Genomic DNA, 20,876 nt, shown 5'->3' with positions numbered 1-20,876 from the left:
CTGAACGAATTAATTGTGTTCGCTGCTCAATGGACCCTCATGGGAACTCACATTTGCACAGATGCTGCATGTGCGTGATAATGACCAGCGGCCGTCTGCTTGTTGCTGGAAACGATGACTTCAGAGAGGCCTGTCGCTGCATGTGAGGGTCTGCTGCTGTGGTCCATTCCAGTCCTCGGGCTGCAGTGACACACACACACACACACACACACACACACACACACACTCAGTATCGCCACACATGAGCATATGCATGCCAGTATTGATACATTAATGCCCCCGCATACATATACACGCTCCCACAGAGGCACACACACACACACACACACACACACACACACACACACACACACACATGAACCCATTAGTCAGACAGGGAAAAGCAAAGTGCAGACATGGACAAACAGAGTGACTGGCAGCCCACGCACCACAGCGATAACCCTGCCACCACCATGACTCAATTCAGGGAATATGCCCAGTCACATCAAAACATGCTCTTTGTCACCAGGCCCCCGAAAAACATGTTTGTCATGTTGCCCTCTGAGGGTTATGTGTTCCCCAACTCGCAGGTCCAAGTATAATTATTCAGCGTCTCAAAGGGCGCCATTCATTTTTCGCTCATGGCAAAAAAAGAAAAAGAAAGAAGCGTCGCCCGGAAGTGATCTAAACATGACCGCGAGAACCTATCACAGAATATCTGAAAGCAAGGCGGGGGAGTCCAGGGGCATAATTCTGTTGTGAGGGGCTAATGCATTCACACCCACACAGATTGACTCACCCTCACAAAAGAGGCTGTGTTGTCTATTCTAAGCAGCTGGGCAGGATGGCGAAACTTTGAATCCTTTGTAGGCCGGAAGAGAAGTCGGTCTTTGTCAGACTTTTACAGAGTATATTTTACCATACGCCTTTGCGCGGCCGGTCAGGCATTCATCGCCGCACCGAGGCTAAAGAAAGTTTGCATAGATTAGCAGTGTTATTGCAAATGTTAAGCCCACTTGTGCGTTGATGAGGCCTTTTTTTTTTTTTTTGTCTGTGTGGGGATTGTTTTTCTGAAACGGTCTTCTCTGACACCGAGGCTGTTTATCTTTGTCAACTGCACACGGGGCTACCTGTGAATGAATGAGGCCATGTTTGCAACATTGGGAAGACAATACAAAGGGCTCATCAGAAGATGTAGAAGAACCTTGTAGTTTTAAAATCCCATATGTTAAGACTGGGACCCACCAATGTGGACATATATAGTTCAGTGTCAATGGAAATAGACAGAAAAGAAAGTGAAAGCATGAAGAAAATATCATTCTTAAATCCTCTGCTTATCTATTTCTTCTCCTGAAAAAGATAAGAGGAAAAGAAACAACATCACTCCTGCAATGAGTTAAAGTCCAACCTGCATTATCGCAGTAGACACCTTCACACCTTCACCAGTTTTAATTACTCCACATGTCCTCCCAAACATTATAGCCACGTGTGATTGTTGATCTCATCTTCCCCCCGGCCGGTTTCAGGCTTCCCACCAGGTAATGGAACCCGGCGGCGGGGATTTGTTCTCGTTCTGCCGCAGGCGCGGTGCTGCGGGTTGGACACTGATGTCGGGCTCAAATAAGCGGCGTTCCCAGCTCATCCCAAAGGTGTTACACAGAGGGATGAGGTCGGGGAGCGCTGTGCAGGCCAGGCCACTCCTTCCGCATCAGACCCATTTTTTAAAAAATAGGCCTGCACGGGGATATTGTCATATTGAAACAGAAAAGGAGCCCTTCCCTAGTCTGTGGACAAGGGTTTCCACGTAGTTGAAGCCTTATATAGTGTTTAACAGGCGGCACATTTGCATTTTCAAACCATAAGGTTGTGCCAAGGCCGGTTTATGAGTTCAAATCTCACAGACGCTCAGATTTAATCCTTGCAGCTGCGACATGAGAAGTTTCTGACCCAGGGAGGGGTCAAGGTCACAGGAGCAAGAAGCGCAGCTCGGCGCAAATCTTCGGCTTCCTGTACAGGCGGCCCTCTTCAACACTGTCCCCTCTGTGCTGATACTTATTGCTTGTAGGTCAGAAAGTTTCCACTCTCTGGTTGCCTTGAATGCACTAATAGATAGGGAGTAGCCCTGCTGCCAATCAAAATGAGCCTCTTGCCCTCGGCTGGGTGGAGATTGTTGCAGTGGCACTGAAGCATCCTGTTTAGTTATTCAATTACCATAAAGGCCTGTTACCTCAAAACAAGTTTATTGAGTTATAAAATAAAAAATTAATCTATTTTGCACAAAGAACGCGAAGGATATGTAAAAACAAAACAAAACTGGAACCCTGCCAAGTCTGTGACCTTTGGAATATTTTGACTGTCTGGTTTTCTATATTTTTGGAAATTAGATGCGCTGTGAGTCTGTTTACCCTGCTACAGAGGGAAGCAGTTCTAATGGTTTAAAATTGGCTTGTTTGAGAAAGAAAGAAAGAAAGAAAGAAGGTCTCAAACATCAGACAAATTGCAAATTGAACTGCTAATATGTCTCCATAATAGATATGGTTTCCCAAGATGTTCTGTATATCAAATTTTTCCTCAAACTCGATTAGTTGAATCCAATATCACTCCGAACACCTAACAGTTTTCATTGTCTTCCCTGTAATGAAGAGGAGTGTGGGACTGGAGTCTGCACAGGTGTGTGTGTGTGTGTGTGTGTGTGTCGCCGTGTACAGTACCGTGTCTGGAGTGTGTGTATTCCCAGGTTTGTCCTCTGTGTGCACCGTGTTCTGCAGGAAACTAAACACGCCACTGGCTGTCACAATGCATTTAGCGGCTCTCGTCCGGGGTGAAATGTTTGGTTACTCTGTCAAACCTCCCTGGCACGGCGCCCAAGTTGCGAATTAACGTATAGCTCCCGTGCACCTCGGTGATTCCTTATCCAAAGGACTGTTTAAATAAGGCATCTAGGGCGGTGGTGTTGCTCCACCAACAGAGGCTCAGCTGTCGTCCGCAGACACCATTGACTGTCGAGAGTCTCGGCAGGAAGTGCACCTCTCCGTGCACAGCTGCGTCGCATCCGTACCCCCCCCACACACACACACACACACACACACACACACTTGGCAAAAAAACATTATAATTCTGAAGAACATGAGTTTGGGTTTTGAACTCAGCAACTCAAGTCTGAAAAAGTGTGAAAGAAGGTGTTCATGCGTGTGGTCTGGTGATTATGAAGAGGGCCCGGTTTCTACCAGCCATTCCTCTTCCAGGTGATTACATGTCATAAGCAGTGTGTGTATCCGAATAAGCCACAAAAACATACATAGACTGACGTCATGTGATAATCGTTTCACTCTGGTGTCGGGACATGTACAGATGAGAAGCACATGGCTTCCATCAGACGTCGCCAAATACTTCTTCGTCCATTTCAGCTGACTTGCATATTATTACATTAGACCAGACTATATCATTTAATGTTCTCTGGGACAATGTTTTTTGATTTGAGTGCATCGATGCATCACTGCCCTTGTGACTCTACGCGCTGCCGTTGTTATGGCGCGAATGACGCCTGTGGTGTCGCCCATGACGCCCAAACAGTGAAGATCAAATCAAAGCGGAGATTATTTCATATCCGTCGGACTGAAAAAAAAAACTAAAATACCAGGACAGTTCATGCTGTTTAGTAATTTGTTTTGATCACATGACCCCCTCGGGTCCTTCTCAGTAAATTCGTCACTGTTGAACGGACGCTGCAGGTTGTGCTACAACAACAAGTTGCTTTTGATGATAATTATTATAAAACCTTTTTTCGACACGTTGCGCTGCTTCTGGCAAATTAGCTCACTTTGAAATCAGCATACTAAAATTCCAGCAGCAGCATTTCCTGCCGTTATTCCTTTTTTCTTCCTTCAGCGGATGACAACAGACACAACCGGCCTGTGAGAAGCACAATGGCTCCTCTTTAGCTGGAATTGACCTACATATGGCTGCAGGCCTCCGCAGCTCGGGACCGCTGCTCCGCTGATGCGGTGGCACTTCGGATGTAATTTCACTTTGAACGGACTTATTCCTTGAGAAAATACCACATATATTGGATTTGAACTTGTGTTAAATTCGACCACATGGGCTGAGCAGTTTCATAATGATAATAAATTGGATTAGTGTTTGTCCGCGGCGCTGACAGACACATGGGGCTGATTTGAGGCGAGGCCGGTGTGTCACATGTTCCACAAAGTATATGAATCAACTTGAAAAATCGAATAAGTTCAGGATTGAATTAGTTCTTAGAAATGAGCGAGAGAGAGAAAGAGAGAAAAAAGCCTCACTTGTGACGCTACATTGCAATGTGCTCAGAGCTGCAGCCGAGACGCAAGGACATGTTTGAATGTTTGAAGCATTTTAATGTCTGCAAAGCTGCAATGTGCAACTTTTTGACAAAGCATCTAGTGTCACAAGTCGCTGCTGGTATGCAGTGAAAACATCACTGACATCGCTGATAAGGTCACTCTCTGATATAGTATTTACATACACATTATGGATCATCATGCCGAAGAATCGTTTAAAGCAACAAACTGCGTCTTCTACATGTCACGGCTGAGTACCGCCGCGGACGCAAAGGGGACATGAGGAGTAGACACAAACTTTACAGTCGGAAGTTTTTAAATCTGCTGAATATTCCCTCCAGTCAGGATTACAATGACATGTCGAAGGCAGATCATACCACTCCAAGTGAGAGGATACACGTGCGAGGTTATGACCGAGACACATTATCAGACACGAACTCTGGACAATGTCTGGAACATTTTGAGAGTTTTTTTCCGTTCACATAATGAACGACGCAGCAGGAGATGGTCGGAGTCGGACACGCTGACGCGCAACAACAGGAACCTTTTTTTCCGTAACGTTCAGGCGAGGGGTGTTGCCTGCGTAGAGCGCCCGCTCGCTTGCCACGAATCTTCTGGAGATTTTCCTGCTGTATTCTTTCTCACATGAGAAGTTTTACCAGAGGCCTTTCCCGCAGGAAAAAGTTAATGATCGTAAAGCAGAGAAAGAGAGAGACAGAGAGACAGAGAGACAGAGAGAGAGAGAGTGAGTGAGATTTCCTCAAAAAGCGTCTGGTCTGTTCTCTCCACATTCTCCCCTCTCGGCCGCCTGTGTCCGGCCCCGCGCGCCCTGCTGTGTGGCCAAAGTTCAGGCGGAAAAAGAGACCCCTCAGGTGTTTTCCCATTGATCCAGCCGACGGACGGACAGAGAGAGACTGTGTGTGCGCCTCGTGCGCCGCTCCCCATCTCGCCGTGGGTCAAAGAGCCGGCCATCTTTGCTCCCTGGCCCCGCGAGCAGTTGACACATGGTGGCGAGTGAAAGGTGCGAGCGAGGCGGCAGGCGCGGCGCGGCGGGACCGGCGGTACGCGGCGGAGAGGTGGAGGGAGAGCGTTTCCTCGCGCAGCCGCCTAATGGAGGGATGTTTTAATGCTGTCGGAGGACGGCAGGTTGGAATAATCATAGCTATTTGTTTACGTCGCAGACACCCCGATTGACTTTTAATGGCTGCGGGCCTGTGTAGTGTTTCCTACACTGTGCCCATGGTGACTGTGACTCTCATTACTTGGTGGAAAGCATTCGCTCATCCCCTCCGCTCTCCCTTTCTTGGTTTACAGGAAGATGCTGGATCCTGCATTTTTTTTTTTTGATGAGGCGGCGGGGCGGCTCGTCGGTTCAGAGTTGCAGCGTTGATCCCAGGGTCTGAGTCAGATTTCCAAATATGACCCATCTGAAGGAAAATACAAATGTGTTTGACTGACCCTCAAAGGTCGCCCTATTATTTATTTCAACCGTCATCAACTGCATCCCACTGATTCCGTCGGTGGACGGACCTTGTCGCATGCGGAGGTGTCAGTCATTCATGGTAAAAAGGTTTTCTGAACCTTTTGAATTAGCAAAGCATTCTTTTTTTTTCCCATGCTAGATTTTGAAAGTAGATTTAAATTGCCTTGATTAGAATATATGTTTTCACTCAAACGTTTTTGAGTGTTCTCCTCCATTTCCTCACAGGTTTTCTGTTTTGTGGAAATGAAAGGATAATTTCATACAACTTGGATCCTATTTTTGCTGCCAAGATGGATTTGTCCACTTCTGGTCTAATCTGTACATAAAGTAATTTAGACAACGTGGCACAACCTTTCTTATCAGCTTTCCCTTTCAGAATTGCTGGTGGGATGTCACCATGTTCACATACATTGTTATCATCAAGACAATAAATTATGGCCAGAACTACAAAAATATGACATGAATTGAAAAAGAACCTTTAAAATGAAGTCCTAATACTAATGTCTGAATATTTCTCTAATATTACAACCCCCCACTGCTGCTTCCTGTTAATTGAAAAATCGACACATGCACCACTTTGTGTGAGGAGGCAAACGCAAAGACTCCAGGCAATTATTAACATGCTGACTTTGAAAGAGGCACCAGTTTATTCATTGAGAGATAAGTTTTGTCTGACCTTCTCCCAGGCTGGGTCAGGGGTCACCAAAGGGGACTTAAAGATGGCCGCTGCTGCTACTGCCCGTCTTCCACTTCAGCCTCCAGGGCAGAAACTTCCTGTTTGCCAAAAATCATCCAACAAAAGCCGCCTTGTTATCATGCATTATTACCACCTATGGCACATCTAAGGGAGTCGTGACGTCGGGGTGACTGGGGCTTGAGGGGCTGGTCCTTTAATCTTCAGCTGCAGTGGGGGGTCAATTCAGCTGGAATGGAGCCTTTTTTTTACTTAAAGTCCCCCCCCCCCCCCCACACACACACACAGTTTAGAAAAACCCTTTTAGAAAGAAAACATAGGTTTATAGATGTCGTCTTGGGTTCCGAATGTGAACAGTGGAGTGTGAATGGGAATTAGGAAGTGATGAAAATCAATGTGCATAACACTGCAGTTAATAGCAGCCTACAAAAATAAAATACGTTTGAAAAATTGGCCAAAAATCTATCTTGGGCTTTGCTTTGGAAACACAACAAATATTTAATTTCTGTTTGTTTAAATGAAATGCTAACATCACCACACAACTGCGTGAGGAAGCTTGGACGTGCGTGTGCGTGTGCCCCCCCCCCCCCCCCCCCCAACACACACACACAGACGCGCACGCTGTACTGGTGTTTAATTACATTAATATGCAATATCAGTCGTTAGTAGCTCTTTAATTATGAATGAAGATGTAATGACACTGACATTAATATTTAATTAAAGGGCAATAAAGTGTTATTTGGCAGCATTACAAAACTAGACACTAATAAAGGCATGTCTTTAGCCAGTCATTTTTAGAGACAGAGGAGCCCCGTCTCTCTTAAAAATTGACTGTGTGAAAAGGTAAATACACAGAGGACACGCAGAGGTCAAAGGTGTGTATAAATGCAAGTGTCTGCGCCGGCTTCACACCGCGATTAAAACCCACAGAATAGTGCTGGCGGCAATGAAGCCGCACGACCTGAACACGCCGCGACGGCAACCTAACCCACAAATAACAGGAAGAAGGGAAGCAAACGGGGAACTATAGAGATGTTAAAATCCCCATTGGAAAGCCCTGAACGTCCTGTCATGTAAAGGCAGGTAGGTAAACAACTCACTGGGGTTGACACGGTCAGCCGCTCCGGGCGCCAGGAGCTCAATACACTTTGCGGTGCTCCATTCCTGCTCAGTTTACTTGATGAATACGACTTAGAAGAAAGTTTCATGCAGCCGTTATGAATCGGACTGTTCTCATGTACGTCCTCCGATTCTCAGCGTTCAGAAGAGGAGCGGCTCAGCGGGCCGCGTCGCGTCCCAACTACGTTCACTTTGCGCTGGCATGAGAATATGCGTGATGTCAGTAGGCACCACGCATCGCTCCGCAGCAGACACCCATGCAGTGACATTGAGATGCTAAGGCTGCGGCTTGTTTACACAAGTCCCACCCCCCCCCCCCCCTGCTCCTCTCTGTAGCCGCCATTGAGTCGGACAATAGGCACAATGTGGCCCTCATCTGAGGGCGAGCAGTCAGCTGGGGGCACTCGGGTTTGCTCTGGAGTGAACGTTTACATGCGTGGGAGGAGGCATTGTTTTAACCAACAAGGCCCCGACACACACACACACACACAAACTCACAACTTTCTGAGGCAATGAAAACAAGAAGCTAAATACCATTCATGACTATAAGCAACAATAATTTTTATTGCGCCTTTAAATCTTTGATAAAAGCGTTTGTTTGTTTCAATGGAATGAACTCAGGATGCAATTCACGTCTTGTTTTCTAACTTCTAGCCTTACTGCTGTACAGAAATGTCGTAATTTTTGCTCAGTCCTGCAATCACCCCAAGATTTGTTTCAATGATAATATTTTTCCAATATTCGTAAAAACCTTTTGCTTTCCACAATAATGGCAACCACAAAACCTTTATGGTAACGGCTAATGATCTGTCCGTAATGTAATGCTCAGGGCAACTGAAGCAGTTCAAATAAAATGAGTCAAAGATGATGATCTTATAAAGAAGAGAATCACCAATCTCCTGCATGACAGTCAGACGTGTTGTACAACCGTCCGCTGCCTCACTACATAAGGGGGCAGATTACCCGCACAGGTACTGAACATTAGTGTTGGATGTAAATCATGAGGTTGTCCTGCATCGACCCCTAATGATTCCGGATCGGCAACTTCACATATAGCGTTGTTTAATTTGCCGGCAGAAACACAATATACAAAGATTAAATGATCAACCATGTGGATGGAGAGACAGACTCACTGCACCTGCATGAGTTGTATCCAAAAACCGGCCGCATCTCCGAGCCAACTTGCCACAGCCTGCGGGTCTGACACGCAGCCCCAGAGCTCCCTCGGCGTATATTAAGTCCCGCTAATGAGCTGGTCAATGTGACGGGAGGCGGCGGTGATCGATGTCCCCGCTGAATTGATGTGCTCTGCCAAACGAAGGACACTGACCCAACCGAGAAAATGTTGATGAAGTGCCCGCCTGGAAACTCACACTTCCTCACCGGCCGCGATGGAGCCCGGGAACACGGCGGCGGGCACGGGGCTCACGGGAGTGGACGGTTGTGGGTGTTCCCACCAATCATTGTACATTGAAGGCGATTGCTGTGAATTTTTCCGAGATAATAAAATTGATGGGAATGCCTGCGCTCATGGAATATCATGAGATTTATCTGGAAAGCTTGAAATAGATTTGTTTGTTTTAAAATTGAAGCAATATGCGTCATGGTACTGAGGAAAGTCTTGTTTGGTACCAATACTCAGTATACTCGTATAATAAAAATCAAACTCTACCCAGCCAGGATAGATACGATTATATTGGCTTTATTATATAGGATTACATGTTGAATGAAATTCCACATCAATACAATGCCAACTCTCAAAATGACATTTGCTTTTACTCCATGTCCATTTTTTTCTTCTAAAATTTGATGTAGGTGGAAAAAAACTGCGCCTGATATTCAATAGCATTGGACACCTGTTAATGTTTGTACTGTTTATATTTTGATCAATGGTTTGACTCAACGTTTGCACTCAGGAACAGAAAACCAAAGAGCAGAAATACAGTTAGCCTTTAAAATAAATCAGTAGCATCACTTGAGCAATGTTGTCTTGATGAAAGATATCCCCTAGTCTTGGTCAAATCACAAACGATGTGAAGACAGCTCTGTTTTTTGCTCACTACAGGCTCAGCGGGAAAAGACTGGGCGGAATCAAAAAATCCCCCTGCAGAATATATTTGCATGAGATTATCACTCATTGCTGACCCCCGAATAAGGATGAGCTACATTACTAATGGGCTTCTCTTGATGCTGATATATAAATCCTGGGATATATATCCGCTTTGACATTAATGACTAAATGTTACTTCTCAGCCTTGTCGCATCGATGATCAAAAGTACTTCTCCTCACTTTCTCTGCCCCCCCCCCCCCCCCTTCTCTTTAAAATTTCAGTTCTGTCTTCCTTTTTCCGACTAATATTGTGGATAAAAGATTTCTGTGCGTCAGGCTTAAGGAGGGGAAATCATTCAATGACTCCGGCGGAGAAACTTTTGAAGGCACTGCGAGAGGAAACGGCTCTACAGTTGTGGATGGTGTAGCTGTAATGGATCAAATAGTTCGGGGGGAGGGGGGGGAGGAGATTGTCGAGGTTTTTCTCCAAACTGGATTCGCAATATTCAATTTGGCAGCAAATTTGATGCTACGTCTGTTTTGCCGTGCGTCTGAAAATGTTGTGATTGAAGCGTGGGGATGGCAGAGTATTGGCGGAGAGAGTCTGCGTCTGCTGTTCTCTTCTTTCTCCTCCCTCTTCCATCCGGCCTTCCTCTTGTCTGAACTGCACGATGACCAATAAAGATGAGAAGTCTTAAAAAAAAAAAGAAGTCCCACCCGACTCGTCTGCCGTCCTCGGGTCCTGTTCAGTATGCAGCGCGGGCAACAACTCAATTAACCACAAGCCCCTAGCCATCACACCAGCAGGCTGCCTCATAATATTTCCCATAATGTTTCATCCAATTTGGGGAGTTTGACGTTTTCCCCCTGCAGGACTGCAGCGCGAGACAATGACTGAAGGCAAGGGGGCACTGAGGTGCTGCTGGTGATGATGGTGTGTGTGCGCGCGTGCGTGTGTGTGTGTGTGTGTGTGTGTGTGTGTGTGTGTGTGTGTGTGTGTGTGTGTGTGTGTGTGTGTGTGTGTGTGTGTGTGTGTGTGTGTGTGTGTGTGTGTGTGTGTGTGTGTGTGTGTGTGTGTGTGTGTGTGTGTGTGTGTGTGTGTGTGGTGATAAGGATTTGAAATCATCGTACAGGCCTGCAGGTGTGCATGTATCATAACCCCGTTTTTCAATAACTCTTCCAAAACTTTGCAACTGCTGGTTTTTTCCCCCCTCCCTCAGATTCTTGTACATAAACTTAACAGTCCACAAAAAAGTAGAGGGGTATGTGTGTATATGTGTGTGTGTGTGTGTGTGTGTGTGTGTGTGTGTGTGAGAGAGAGAGCGCGAGTGTGTAAAAAGGATTTCATGAAATATTGCACACTCTGCAGAGGTAATAGACTGCTGAGCGAGGGGCTGTTTATAGCGCAGTACCGTTGGATAAAGATAATGTTTTAGCAGAGTTTCACAGAGCTAGCAGCCGTAAGATCCTCCGCTGTGGAGCAAGACTTTTTCAGGAGACATTCCAAGGGCCTCCTGTCATTTGCATGACCCTCCTTTTACCTCTCTGCCCCCCCTGCCCCCCCCTGCCCCCCCCCCAAAAAACACTCCCTCATACTTTCTGTCTCCCCCCAATCTCTCGGACAGAGCAGGACTCCTAAGTCACCCCGGTGGAACTGATGCCCCCCGATCAGCGATGGACTGGAAAAGCATAAAGACAGAACAAGAGTGGCGGCGGCGGTGGAGGGAGCACGCTGAGACAGCAATTTCCCCCAACCCGCAGAGGGGGGAGGAAGACGAGGGAGGGGTCTCATTTATGATTAAAAGATAGGCAAGATAGCCCCGTGAGCCTGGCGCATCACTCTCCTTTAAAATGAGCTTCTAATGGCACCTGGGGAGGAAAGGCGAGGCCCGGGTGTCATTAACCAGAGGCTCTGAATCCTTAATCCAGGGTATAGGCTACCTCTCGGCCGGGGCAAAGAGACCACCGGAGCCGCCTCGGAGCTGCAGCGGCCAAAGAGTTTACGCACGGCGTGAGAAATCTGTGGTCAGCGCGCGAGTTTTTCAACCTGCCTGTCTGCTCATGGGACGACCAAGTCAGCATGTTGCCTCGGAGCGACAGAGCTCAGACAACCTATTGTGTGTGTGTGTGTGTGTGTGTGTGTGTGTGTGTGCGTGTTTGCCACCGTGTAACCGCTGCGTCCGTCTTCAACGTGTCGCTCCTAATGAGTAGGTGATTAACAATAATGTCTCTCATTAGTTGAAACAGGTTTCATTTTGACACGGTGCCTCTCAGAAGCACCGCCCTGCCGCCCCGTTCCAACATGGCGTCTCACTGCTGACGTCCCTGCAGTCGAAGCGTGGCTTCCTGTTTTCATCCCTTTTACATGCAAAAAGGCTAAGAGTTTAGATTTTGACAGCTTGGAATCTTGAAATTAATATTTTCTCTGTCTTTAACTGTTTGTTTTCTTTGTCACACTTAAAAGAAATTGGACACCACTAGCTTTAAAATGAGATGCCGTTAGATGCCCGATTGCTTTTTGCTATTTTCTTTTAACATTTTCTAACTATTTCTTGTTTATTTTATTTTATTTTAGTTTTGGAAAAAGCTTGTAGTCATAGAAACTGAAGAAAAGTTGGAAAACATCCAAAAAGGCCGGGTAATTATGCCCTGAATATGATGATATGAGCATTTTCAATGGTATTATTTTCAGCTTGATATTGAATCCAATTATATTCAAGTTTTTATTTATCTCTTTTCAAATTGGGTTTTCATAACTATTAACCATGGATAACTAATTCTGAATTAAAGGTTAGTAGTATATTGAATATCATAGTTCATGCAGTTCATACATGAAAGAACCTTTTTAGTTTCTCCTTTTCATTCCCACTGCCCGTTTCTGTTTCCATCTTATATCTCCACCGTTAGTGTCTTGCCTCTTCTCCACCCCGGCCTCCTTCACGTTGGTCCCTCTCCCTCTCCTGTCTGTGTAAGGAGACGCTGCAGTCCGTTGCCAGCCCGTCTCACAGCCTCCATCCAGAGGAATGCTAACAGTGTGCAACCCGACACAGTGTCTCTCTAGCGCTACCCAAACAGGGCCGTCCAGCCATCCCGAATCCAACACCATGAATGTTTCCATCCCTCGCATTGAGATATCAGTATCTTTATAGTTAGAAATCGTCCGTATTTTACCAGCCCTTGTCCAGCTGCCCCCATAACTCTTACTTTGCTGGGTCTCGGGCAACACAACCGTCTTATTTTGGGTCTCGTATTTTACGCGGCGTTTGAGTCTGAAAGGAGATACACAGAGGCGGCTGACATGACGCCACTGGAGGAGGCACAGTTGAGCCCATAGTGGAGTGCAGAACATCAATCATGATGTACCACACTTTCCATTTTTTGACATTTCAACAGCTACGGAGACTTACTGCCGAGGTGCAAATCACGCTGAGATTTTAGCTCATTTTCTCCATCAGCAGAGTGGAGTAATGTATATCAACATACCCTGTGAAACATGATCTTGAAAAACTTTAGGGTTCTCTCATTATGTTACACTTTTAAGGTGCAACGGCAGTTGCTGTTTGGTGTGGTCTAATTCAGTTGCCTTGTGTTATGAAGTAAAGTCACACAGTAATCTCGAGAATGATTTGGCTTCCAGAGAATAATAAAGACCTAGAACACTGTGACAGAAATAATGTTTGGTAATGTCCCATTTTCAGTCTATAACATTGTAAAACCTCACAGTGAACCTTTACACAGTTTATACAGTTAAGTTAAGAAAAGATGGCTTTCAGATTGTGAGGAACTTCCTTACAACCTTTATTTACACTCAGGAAGTTTGTTGAGGTTGCCCTCATTCTGCAAAAAGATAAATAATTATAAGCACATGGGCAGAATGGTTTGTTTGTGGGAATTTGAATTTGTCCAAAGGATATCGGTGTATTGATTTTAAAGTTCACAGCAAAATATTCAAGGAGTCGAGGACGCTGAAGCTAAAAGCAGACTTTTCAAATTCATTGCCAACTGTGGGGGCTTGATGTGTGAGAACAATCATGGAGCGAGTGTGATAGGGTCCAGATGACCGAGCTAATCGTCAAGTAATACAAGGTGGAAGATCTCCAATAATGGCTGTATTTATAGACCCAAAATGAAAAAAGCAGAAGATGTGTTTTTGCCGAGCAGGACCACCCAGCGGTGTTGTAAAGGATACAATGGTGAAGTCTATTGCCGTCACCGGTGATAAATCTGAGGGCAGAATGATGAACAGAATCCGAGGGTTTAGGAATGGAGGCAGCAGCATGTCTGTAGATTACATCTCCATAATCCAAGAGAAGACATGAAAACTGCCTCAACAATTCGCAGAAATCTGTTCCTATTAATGTAATTTTTTTTTTGTCACTGTCAAGACTGTCTACATAATATTTGAATAAATTAGGGTTAAATATATTACAGTTAAACCCCTAAGTCTCTCATCAGGCCATATACCAAGATATTTATATTCTGTGACTCTCTCGACAGCATTTGTGGGATCTGTTCATAGTGGTTGTATGCAAATGATTGTAATCAATACCTCTGGTTCGAGGGAATTACATAAAATTTGACTTATTTGCATCTAACGCTAACTTAAGATCAATACGTGCATCGGGCTTTCTATTGGAAGCCTTGCAGAGTCAGGAGCACAATATACAACGGTGTCATCTGCATATAAATTTGGCAATTATTCAAGGGTACAACAATGTTATCAATATATATGATAAATAGAAATAGGACCAAGTATTGATCCCTGTATAACACCCTTTGTGATATAGGCTGAAATGATGGTTTGGAAATCCCTGTTTCCACACACTGAAGTCTTCCAGACTCCGAATCCAACTCCAGCATTCTTTCCTCAAAATCAATACTGCATTATCTTTTTAAAAGAAGACAATGATCAACTGTATCGGAAGCCTCTGACAAATCCATAAATAGCGTGGCACAATGTTTCCTTTATCTTAATATGTTATTCATGGTTAATATAGTGGCTGAGATTGTGCTACAACAAGGGAGTTTGGATATTGGGTGATAGTTATCTAGTTATCTAGGTCACTTCTATCTCCTCCTTGAGGGCGATGAGCTGTTTTCCAGGAAATAACTATGTTTGTTACCATGGGAAATATTACAATATCTGTATTTAGTGATGTGTTTCTTTGAAAATCAATGTTCAAATGAAAAGATGAAGACAACAAAGCAGCTACACCATACTAAGAGATATTAAACCAATTTGTCTGGGTATCTCAAAGTTTAATGAACAAAAACATTTAAACAATTCATGTGTGTTTCTGACTATTTATCTGTTCTGGGGGGGCATTTTCAAAGTGACATGGGATGTACCAGTTTAGTGTTGTTGAAAGGCCAAAATGCAGAGATGATACATTTTTAGAGTCCAGCGTGGGTGTGAACGGGGAGGAAACAGTTGCGCAGAGCTGATGACTGTTTGTTTTCCAGTGTGTGTCCAGGAGGAAATACTGGACAGGCTGTTTGTGTGTGTCTGCGTCGGGGGGTAGGGGCGGGGTGTTGACAGTCGGGGGGGGGTAGTCCTTTTAGCACGTTCATAAAAGCGACATTTAGCATTGTCACAACAACTGCTTAGGAAAAGCCAAGCCTCCATTAAACAAGGGCAATGATGCACTACACAGCCACAAGCCCTCACCCCACCCTCGGCGTGACTTACTGCCTTGTGTTATACACAGTTCCCCGGTACACGGCGGCATTACAGGAGTTTTTCTGAGTGATTTCCAGTGTGAAGTTATGGTGTTGATTAGCGCAGTGACAGGTGCCATGATTAAAATGGCGGATAGTAATAGTGCAGCATTCATGCATTGACAACTTTGCTCTGCATGGCTTTGTGAGTGGTGATGTATGACACCATTAGGGTAACCTCAGGGCCCTGGAGGACACTTATCTCCCTCGTCACGTCCTTCACACTTCCCATTCTCCCTCCGACAAAAGGACGCCTGCTCCCCAGTCTGCATGCTTATGAAGTGTGCGCCTGTGTGTGTGTGTGTGTGTGTGTGCGCGCAATATGTCTGTGATCTGTTCACTGTCCATGTCTGGTAGTGAACATGAATACCCGGTCTATGCGTAGTATGTTTTATTGCATTTATGTGTTATTATGTTGGCAAGGGGCTTTTTGATTAGGTGCTTATAGATGATTACTCTGTGCCTTGACTAGACAGTATTTATATAGTTTTCTTACAACAGGCTTAATATTTTTGAGAAGTCTTTGCTTTGGGTTTTTTTTGTGCACAGGTTTTAAAATCCTCCTTTTCATGATTAAAATATAATTTCCATGCTATTTTATTTACCCCCCAGCACTGACAGTGATTGCACAGTATGTAACCTATACACAGGTCATAAAAATGTTTATATTTTCTGACCACGTAGAACTGTAGGAGGTGATAGCTGCTTTCTAAAAATACCATGCACCCAAGGCGTTGGGCCTCATTTCTGGAATGTCAAGGGATCTATGGGAGGCTCATTACACGAGGAAGGGTTAGGTTTAAGCTCAGATATAATAATAATAATAATAAACATCATCATCATCGTCATCTTTATTTATATTTTCATAGAGCACTTTGAAATTGTAATTCAGATTACAAAGTGCTTCCAGAGGCAGCGGATGGAACAAATAAGTCATAAAATCATCAGAATAAAATAGTTTTAAAAGTTAATGACAGTGTAAAGAAAAATTTAAATTCAAGTAAAGTCAGGAAAGACTCTTTGATAAAAGTTTGTCTTAAGAAATAACTGAGTCAGCCGACCTGTTTTTTTCCCAACAGATCATTCCAGAGACTCTCGGCTCTGACTGTATATGCCCCCTTTAGTTTTCATCCGATAATTGTGTGCTTTGGGGCGGGCCTGAATCTGTAGGGTATATTAGATGCGAGAACAGACACAACATTAAACCGGCAGACTGCTGGTGCATCATCTGGCAATTTGCTGTATTCGCCTATTGCACACGTGTGAATATGGGAATATTTCTTAATGCCCGTGGGGCCTGTCGGTCGTGCTGCTCTGGGCAAATGTTTGTGAGAACACCTCTGTAAACATGCACATCCTTGGGGGGGGTCAGCCAAGGGGTGGCTGACACATAACCCACCGCCCCTCTACCTCTGATACTGCAGACTTGTCAACAGAAGTGTAAGGCAATACCCAGTTTTCCTAACAAGTTGAACCCGGTCCGGAGGCACCCTGGCATCCCGAGGCTCCACACACGCCCCCCTCCCTGCCCACCTCAAAAATACGCACCGCTCTTATTTTTGGCGGCATGCAACCCCTTAATTATTTCAGTGCGCTGAATTTGAGACGATTATGTTCTGAAGGTTTTTGCCGGAGGCCAAGATACCGAGAGGAACGGCAAGGAAGAAACACCGAAGTCGTCAGGATATTTAAGGGAGTGCGTGGGGGGGTGGGGGGGGTCGACACATACACTCACACCAACACATATGTACAAACTGCTGTCCCCGTCCCTCTTGAGCCCCTTCTCTCCTGTCACCTGGCCGCCGCCGAGGAGAAAAACACACGCGGGCGCTGAGCTCTCTCTTTTCTCTGCGATTGATAACATTTGTAATTTAAGTGCTGACTATGGAGTGCCGGGTTCCTCCGAGCCGGACGGTGGTCTCCAGGTTGTCCCGGCGTACAGATGGGAGACGAGGTGGGGCGGGGGGGGGGTCGAATGTGTAAAGAGTGAGCGGCGTCCACACAGCCGTTAAGCAAACTAACTCGGGTGGGGGGCGCGGAGGTCAAATTCAGTGCCCTCTGAAGGCCGGTTCAGTGATTAATGTCATCCCTTTTTATTTGTGAAAATCAAAACGTATCGGAGGAAGAAAAATAACGTTTGATGAAGACCAGTTACAACATTGACATGGGCAAATGCAAAACATGCATGTCACAATTATTTAACAAGCAGTACTAACAAAATGATGAGTGTGGTACTGTTTGACTTTTTTCATAGACATTTTTATAGGTTACATTTAAAAAAAAAAAAAAATTAAACGTTTTCTCCAGATTTGACCAGATGCCCTCTCTTCAATTCTGCCGTCACAGGTTCGACAACGACAGCATCTGATGGAAAACGAGATGGAAAAAAAGAGCAAAGGACAAGAAATAAAATGAACGGATCCGTTGCGAAAAAATTCCCGGATCATTAAGAATTTATGTTATCTGTTCAGATGTGCGACCGGAACGATCGCGACGTGACCTGCGACACCGTCCGCCAGGGCGATGGTGATCTGAAAATTTGCCGTTGAAAATCTCGCTTGTTATTGGATTACAGGCACCTGCTGTTTGCCCACGGAGACGCTTGTGCGCTGAGTGATGTCATGGAACAGCGTGAATATAATTAGAGTAACGGTGACTCGACGTGTGGAGCCAACGTGAACCGTGTCCAGGGTCTGTACTGCACGTATCCGTTACGAAATTTTGTCCAAGTTTAGACACACTTAGGTGTTTGTTTTTTCTGCAAAATGTCTCATATTTCATTGTGTCATTTAATCTTTAACCACGACTTACCTTTTTTTTTTTTTTCATCTTTCGCCGACGTACAACAATCCCCGCGTGATATGACACCGTCTTTCCCTTCATTAAATGTTGATCAAATAAAAATAAGCATAGTGCCTCTGCGGGTTCCTCTCCGTCTAAGAAACACGTTGCAGAACTCATCAGTGCAAGAGCTTGCAGATCGATAGAGACTGAACTGAAGAGTAATAGCTTGCACCCTAAAATGCACGCGTTCCAATTAGGGCCCAGTTTTCCAACAAGACACTTGACATTTTGAGGGAAGCCGTTGGGTATATCAGCGGTTAAATATAAACATCCGCAAGGAACCATAGATTATTTGAGACAATTTTTTAGAGCGGGGGGGGGGGGCAGATAAATGGTATCCAGCTGGTTTAATCTTTGGAAAAGGCCAGGTTTCCTTCTCCCTACATTTGTGCTCCATTTAGTATTAAAGTTTAAAAGTAAGTTGTACAAATGACCTACGGAGATCGCGGCTCCCAAATGGCAAGTCTAAAAGGAACAACTCCGATAAATCACGGGGGGGGGGGGGGGGGGGGGGGGCGAAACTCGAGTCCGGGGCTGTTGTCGGAGATTTATCGGCAGCTGTATTTTTCTAGTGTCAACTGATGTTCCATGAGACTCAGCCAGCGTCTTACGTTGCTTGCGCCCATGCTCGCCCCCCGCCAACACACATCCGTACACACATACTGACACAGCTCTGCAGCAATCGCGCCGGCACAGGAAGAAACACACACACACACACACACACACACACACACACACTTCCACTCCATCAACAGCCGCCCAGCATTTAAATTTGAGAGCTATTCCTGTGAGACTGTTAAACACGACAGATTGAGATGAGTGGCAAACCCTTCGTGATAGCATTAGCCCACTTATCTTATTAGTGGGGCAGCTCTCACACATTCGATACCCCCCCCCCGCCGGCTACTGCCGCCGCTGCTGCCGCTGCTGCCGCTGCTGCCGCTGCTGCCGCTGCTGCTGCTGCTGCTGCTGCTGCTGCTGGCCTCAGGGGAACCCTGAATGGCTTCAAAGACCAGATCACGGCGTCCCGGTGGCTCAGCATGCTGGGCCGCATACCACAGCGACGTCGGCCTGGAATTCGGTCGGAGGCAGTTGCTGCACGTCCCACCGTCACTCCGGCTCTCCGATGGCTAGTCAATGGGAACTATTTGATGCGCAACTGGTGTCGACAGATTAGAAAAAATGAAAACTAGAAGTTCTGTGAATGCATATATGACTCCCATTTGATTGGACCTGACTTCCCTTAGGGTGGCACCGGGCGTTATGAACAGAAAAATAGATATGGACAGGATTCGTTGCCGGTCTGAGTCTCAAGTCATGATTGAAATGCTAACAGTAGAACGAATGCAACTTTCATTGTTCATGCAACGGTAATAGCAAACCGAAAGTCAAGTAATGTCATTAGGACTCCCTTTATTGTTGATAAAAATCATAACTACCAGTTTAAACACTAATTTCTTTACACTTTACAATTGCTTTGTTCCGTAACACACGCTTGTGCAATGCACAAATAAGTACATGCTGTATTGATGATGAATCAGTGCAGAGCTTGCACGGTGTTATTACGCTACAACAATAAAATCTCGGAGGACCACACAGGGCCGCAGAGGCAGCGTCAACCCCTTGGCCACAGGAACTAAAAAAGATCTTAACCTCACGAACAGTCTCTTCTGTCTCTTGGGTGTTGACCCCCGGGACGGGTCATGGGCCTGTGACTGCTGGTAACTGCAAGTTAGTTTTTTATGGGCAGGGGTCTTCTTTTTAAATTTGGGTGGTAAAATATCGACAACTAAAAATTGACTTTTAAAAAGTGTCTCACTGCAACTGAATGAAATCAACAAATACATGAATAAACAGATGTTAAAAACATATTACAACAAAATTATTATTTTTTTTTAAACTTCAGGGCCGCAAATAACAACTAATCTCACTGTAGATTGATGCAAATTGTTTTTCTTGATTAACCATTGAGTCTGCAAAATGTCAAATAGTTGACCACAAAGCCCCTTCAGTCATATCAGAGGGCTCAACGTGTCGTTTTGAAAATATTGGTTTTGACCACTGAATAGTGACAATCCAAAGATATTTGAGGGACTATTATATCTGACAATGACAAGCAGCAAGTTTTTAAAAAGTTTTTATTCATTATGACTACATAATCAATTCAATATAATCTAATTTGTTTGATGTCAACATAAATGGTCTCTGTCGATATATATTTATCCTGCAAGCTTTAATAATTGTCAAATTAAACTCTGCATCCTGTAAAAAAAACATATATATACTATAAATAGAAATGTATAGCCAACAATATCCTGCCATCCCCTGTCCGCATATTTATCAAGTGTTTTTTATTAATTTCATCCATCTAACCCATTTTCTATTTATGTTTCTGGCTGTATGTCTATTTACTATTCATATTATTTTTTTACTATTTATGGACTGAGAGCAATGTAAAAACGGAGCCATATCCCTTCTGATTCTGATTGTGTCAAAGAAAATTTGAAGGTACAAAAGATGAACGAAATGAACAGAACCGGAAAGGTGATGCAAAAACTAAATCAAGAACAGCCGTTAAAATAAACCTTGTGAAATACATTTCGTGCATCAAATAAGATGACCTCAGAGGATGAAAATGAAACGCTAACGTTTGCGTGTCTCTTTCTCGAG

General features: G+C 44.8%; 1 protein-coding gene across 1 annotated transcript in view; it reads left to right on the top strand.

Moving 5' to 3' along the window:
* Positions 1–11,379, top strand: part of LOC118317845 (integrin subunit beta 3 binding protein) — an 83,824-nt gene extending 72,445 nt beyond the window's left edge. Inside the window, exon 8 of the mRNA XM_035646887.2 lies at positions 11,270–11,379. Within this exon, the coding sequence (XP_035502780.1) occupies positions 11,270–11,283 (14 nt within the window). The 3' untranslated portion in view covers positions 11,284–11,379. The remainder of the gene's footprint in view (positions 1–11,269) is intronic.
* Positions 11,380–20,876: the final 9,497 nt, after the last annotated feature.

Source organism: Scophthalmus maximus, chromosome 13, assembly GCF_022379125.1.
Source record: "Scophthalmus maximus strain ysfricsl-2021 chromosome 13, ASM2237912v1, whole genome shotgun sequence".
Classification (NCBI taxonomy): Eukaryota; Metazoa; Chordata; class Actinopteri; order Pleuronectiformes; family Scophthalmidae; genus Scophthalmus; species Scophthalmus maximus.
Note: the sequence above shows the minus strand (reverse complement) of the source record. Positions and strands in the feature narration are given on the sequence as shown.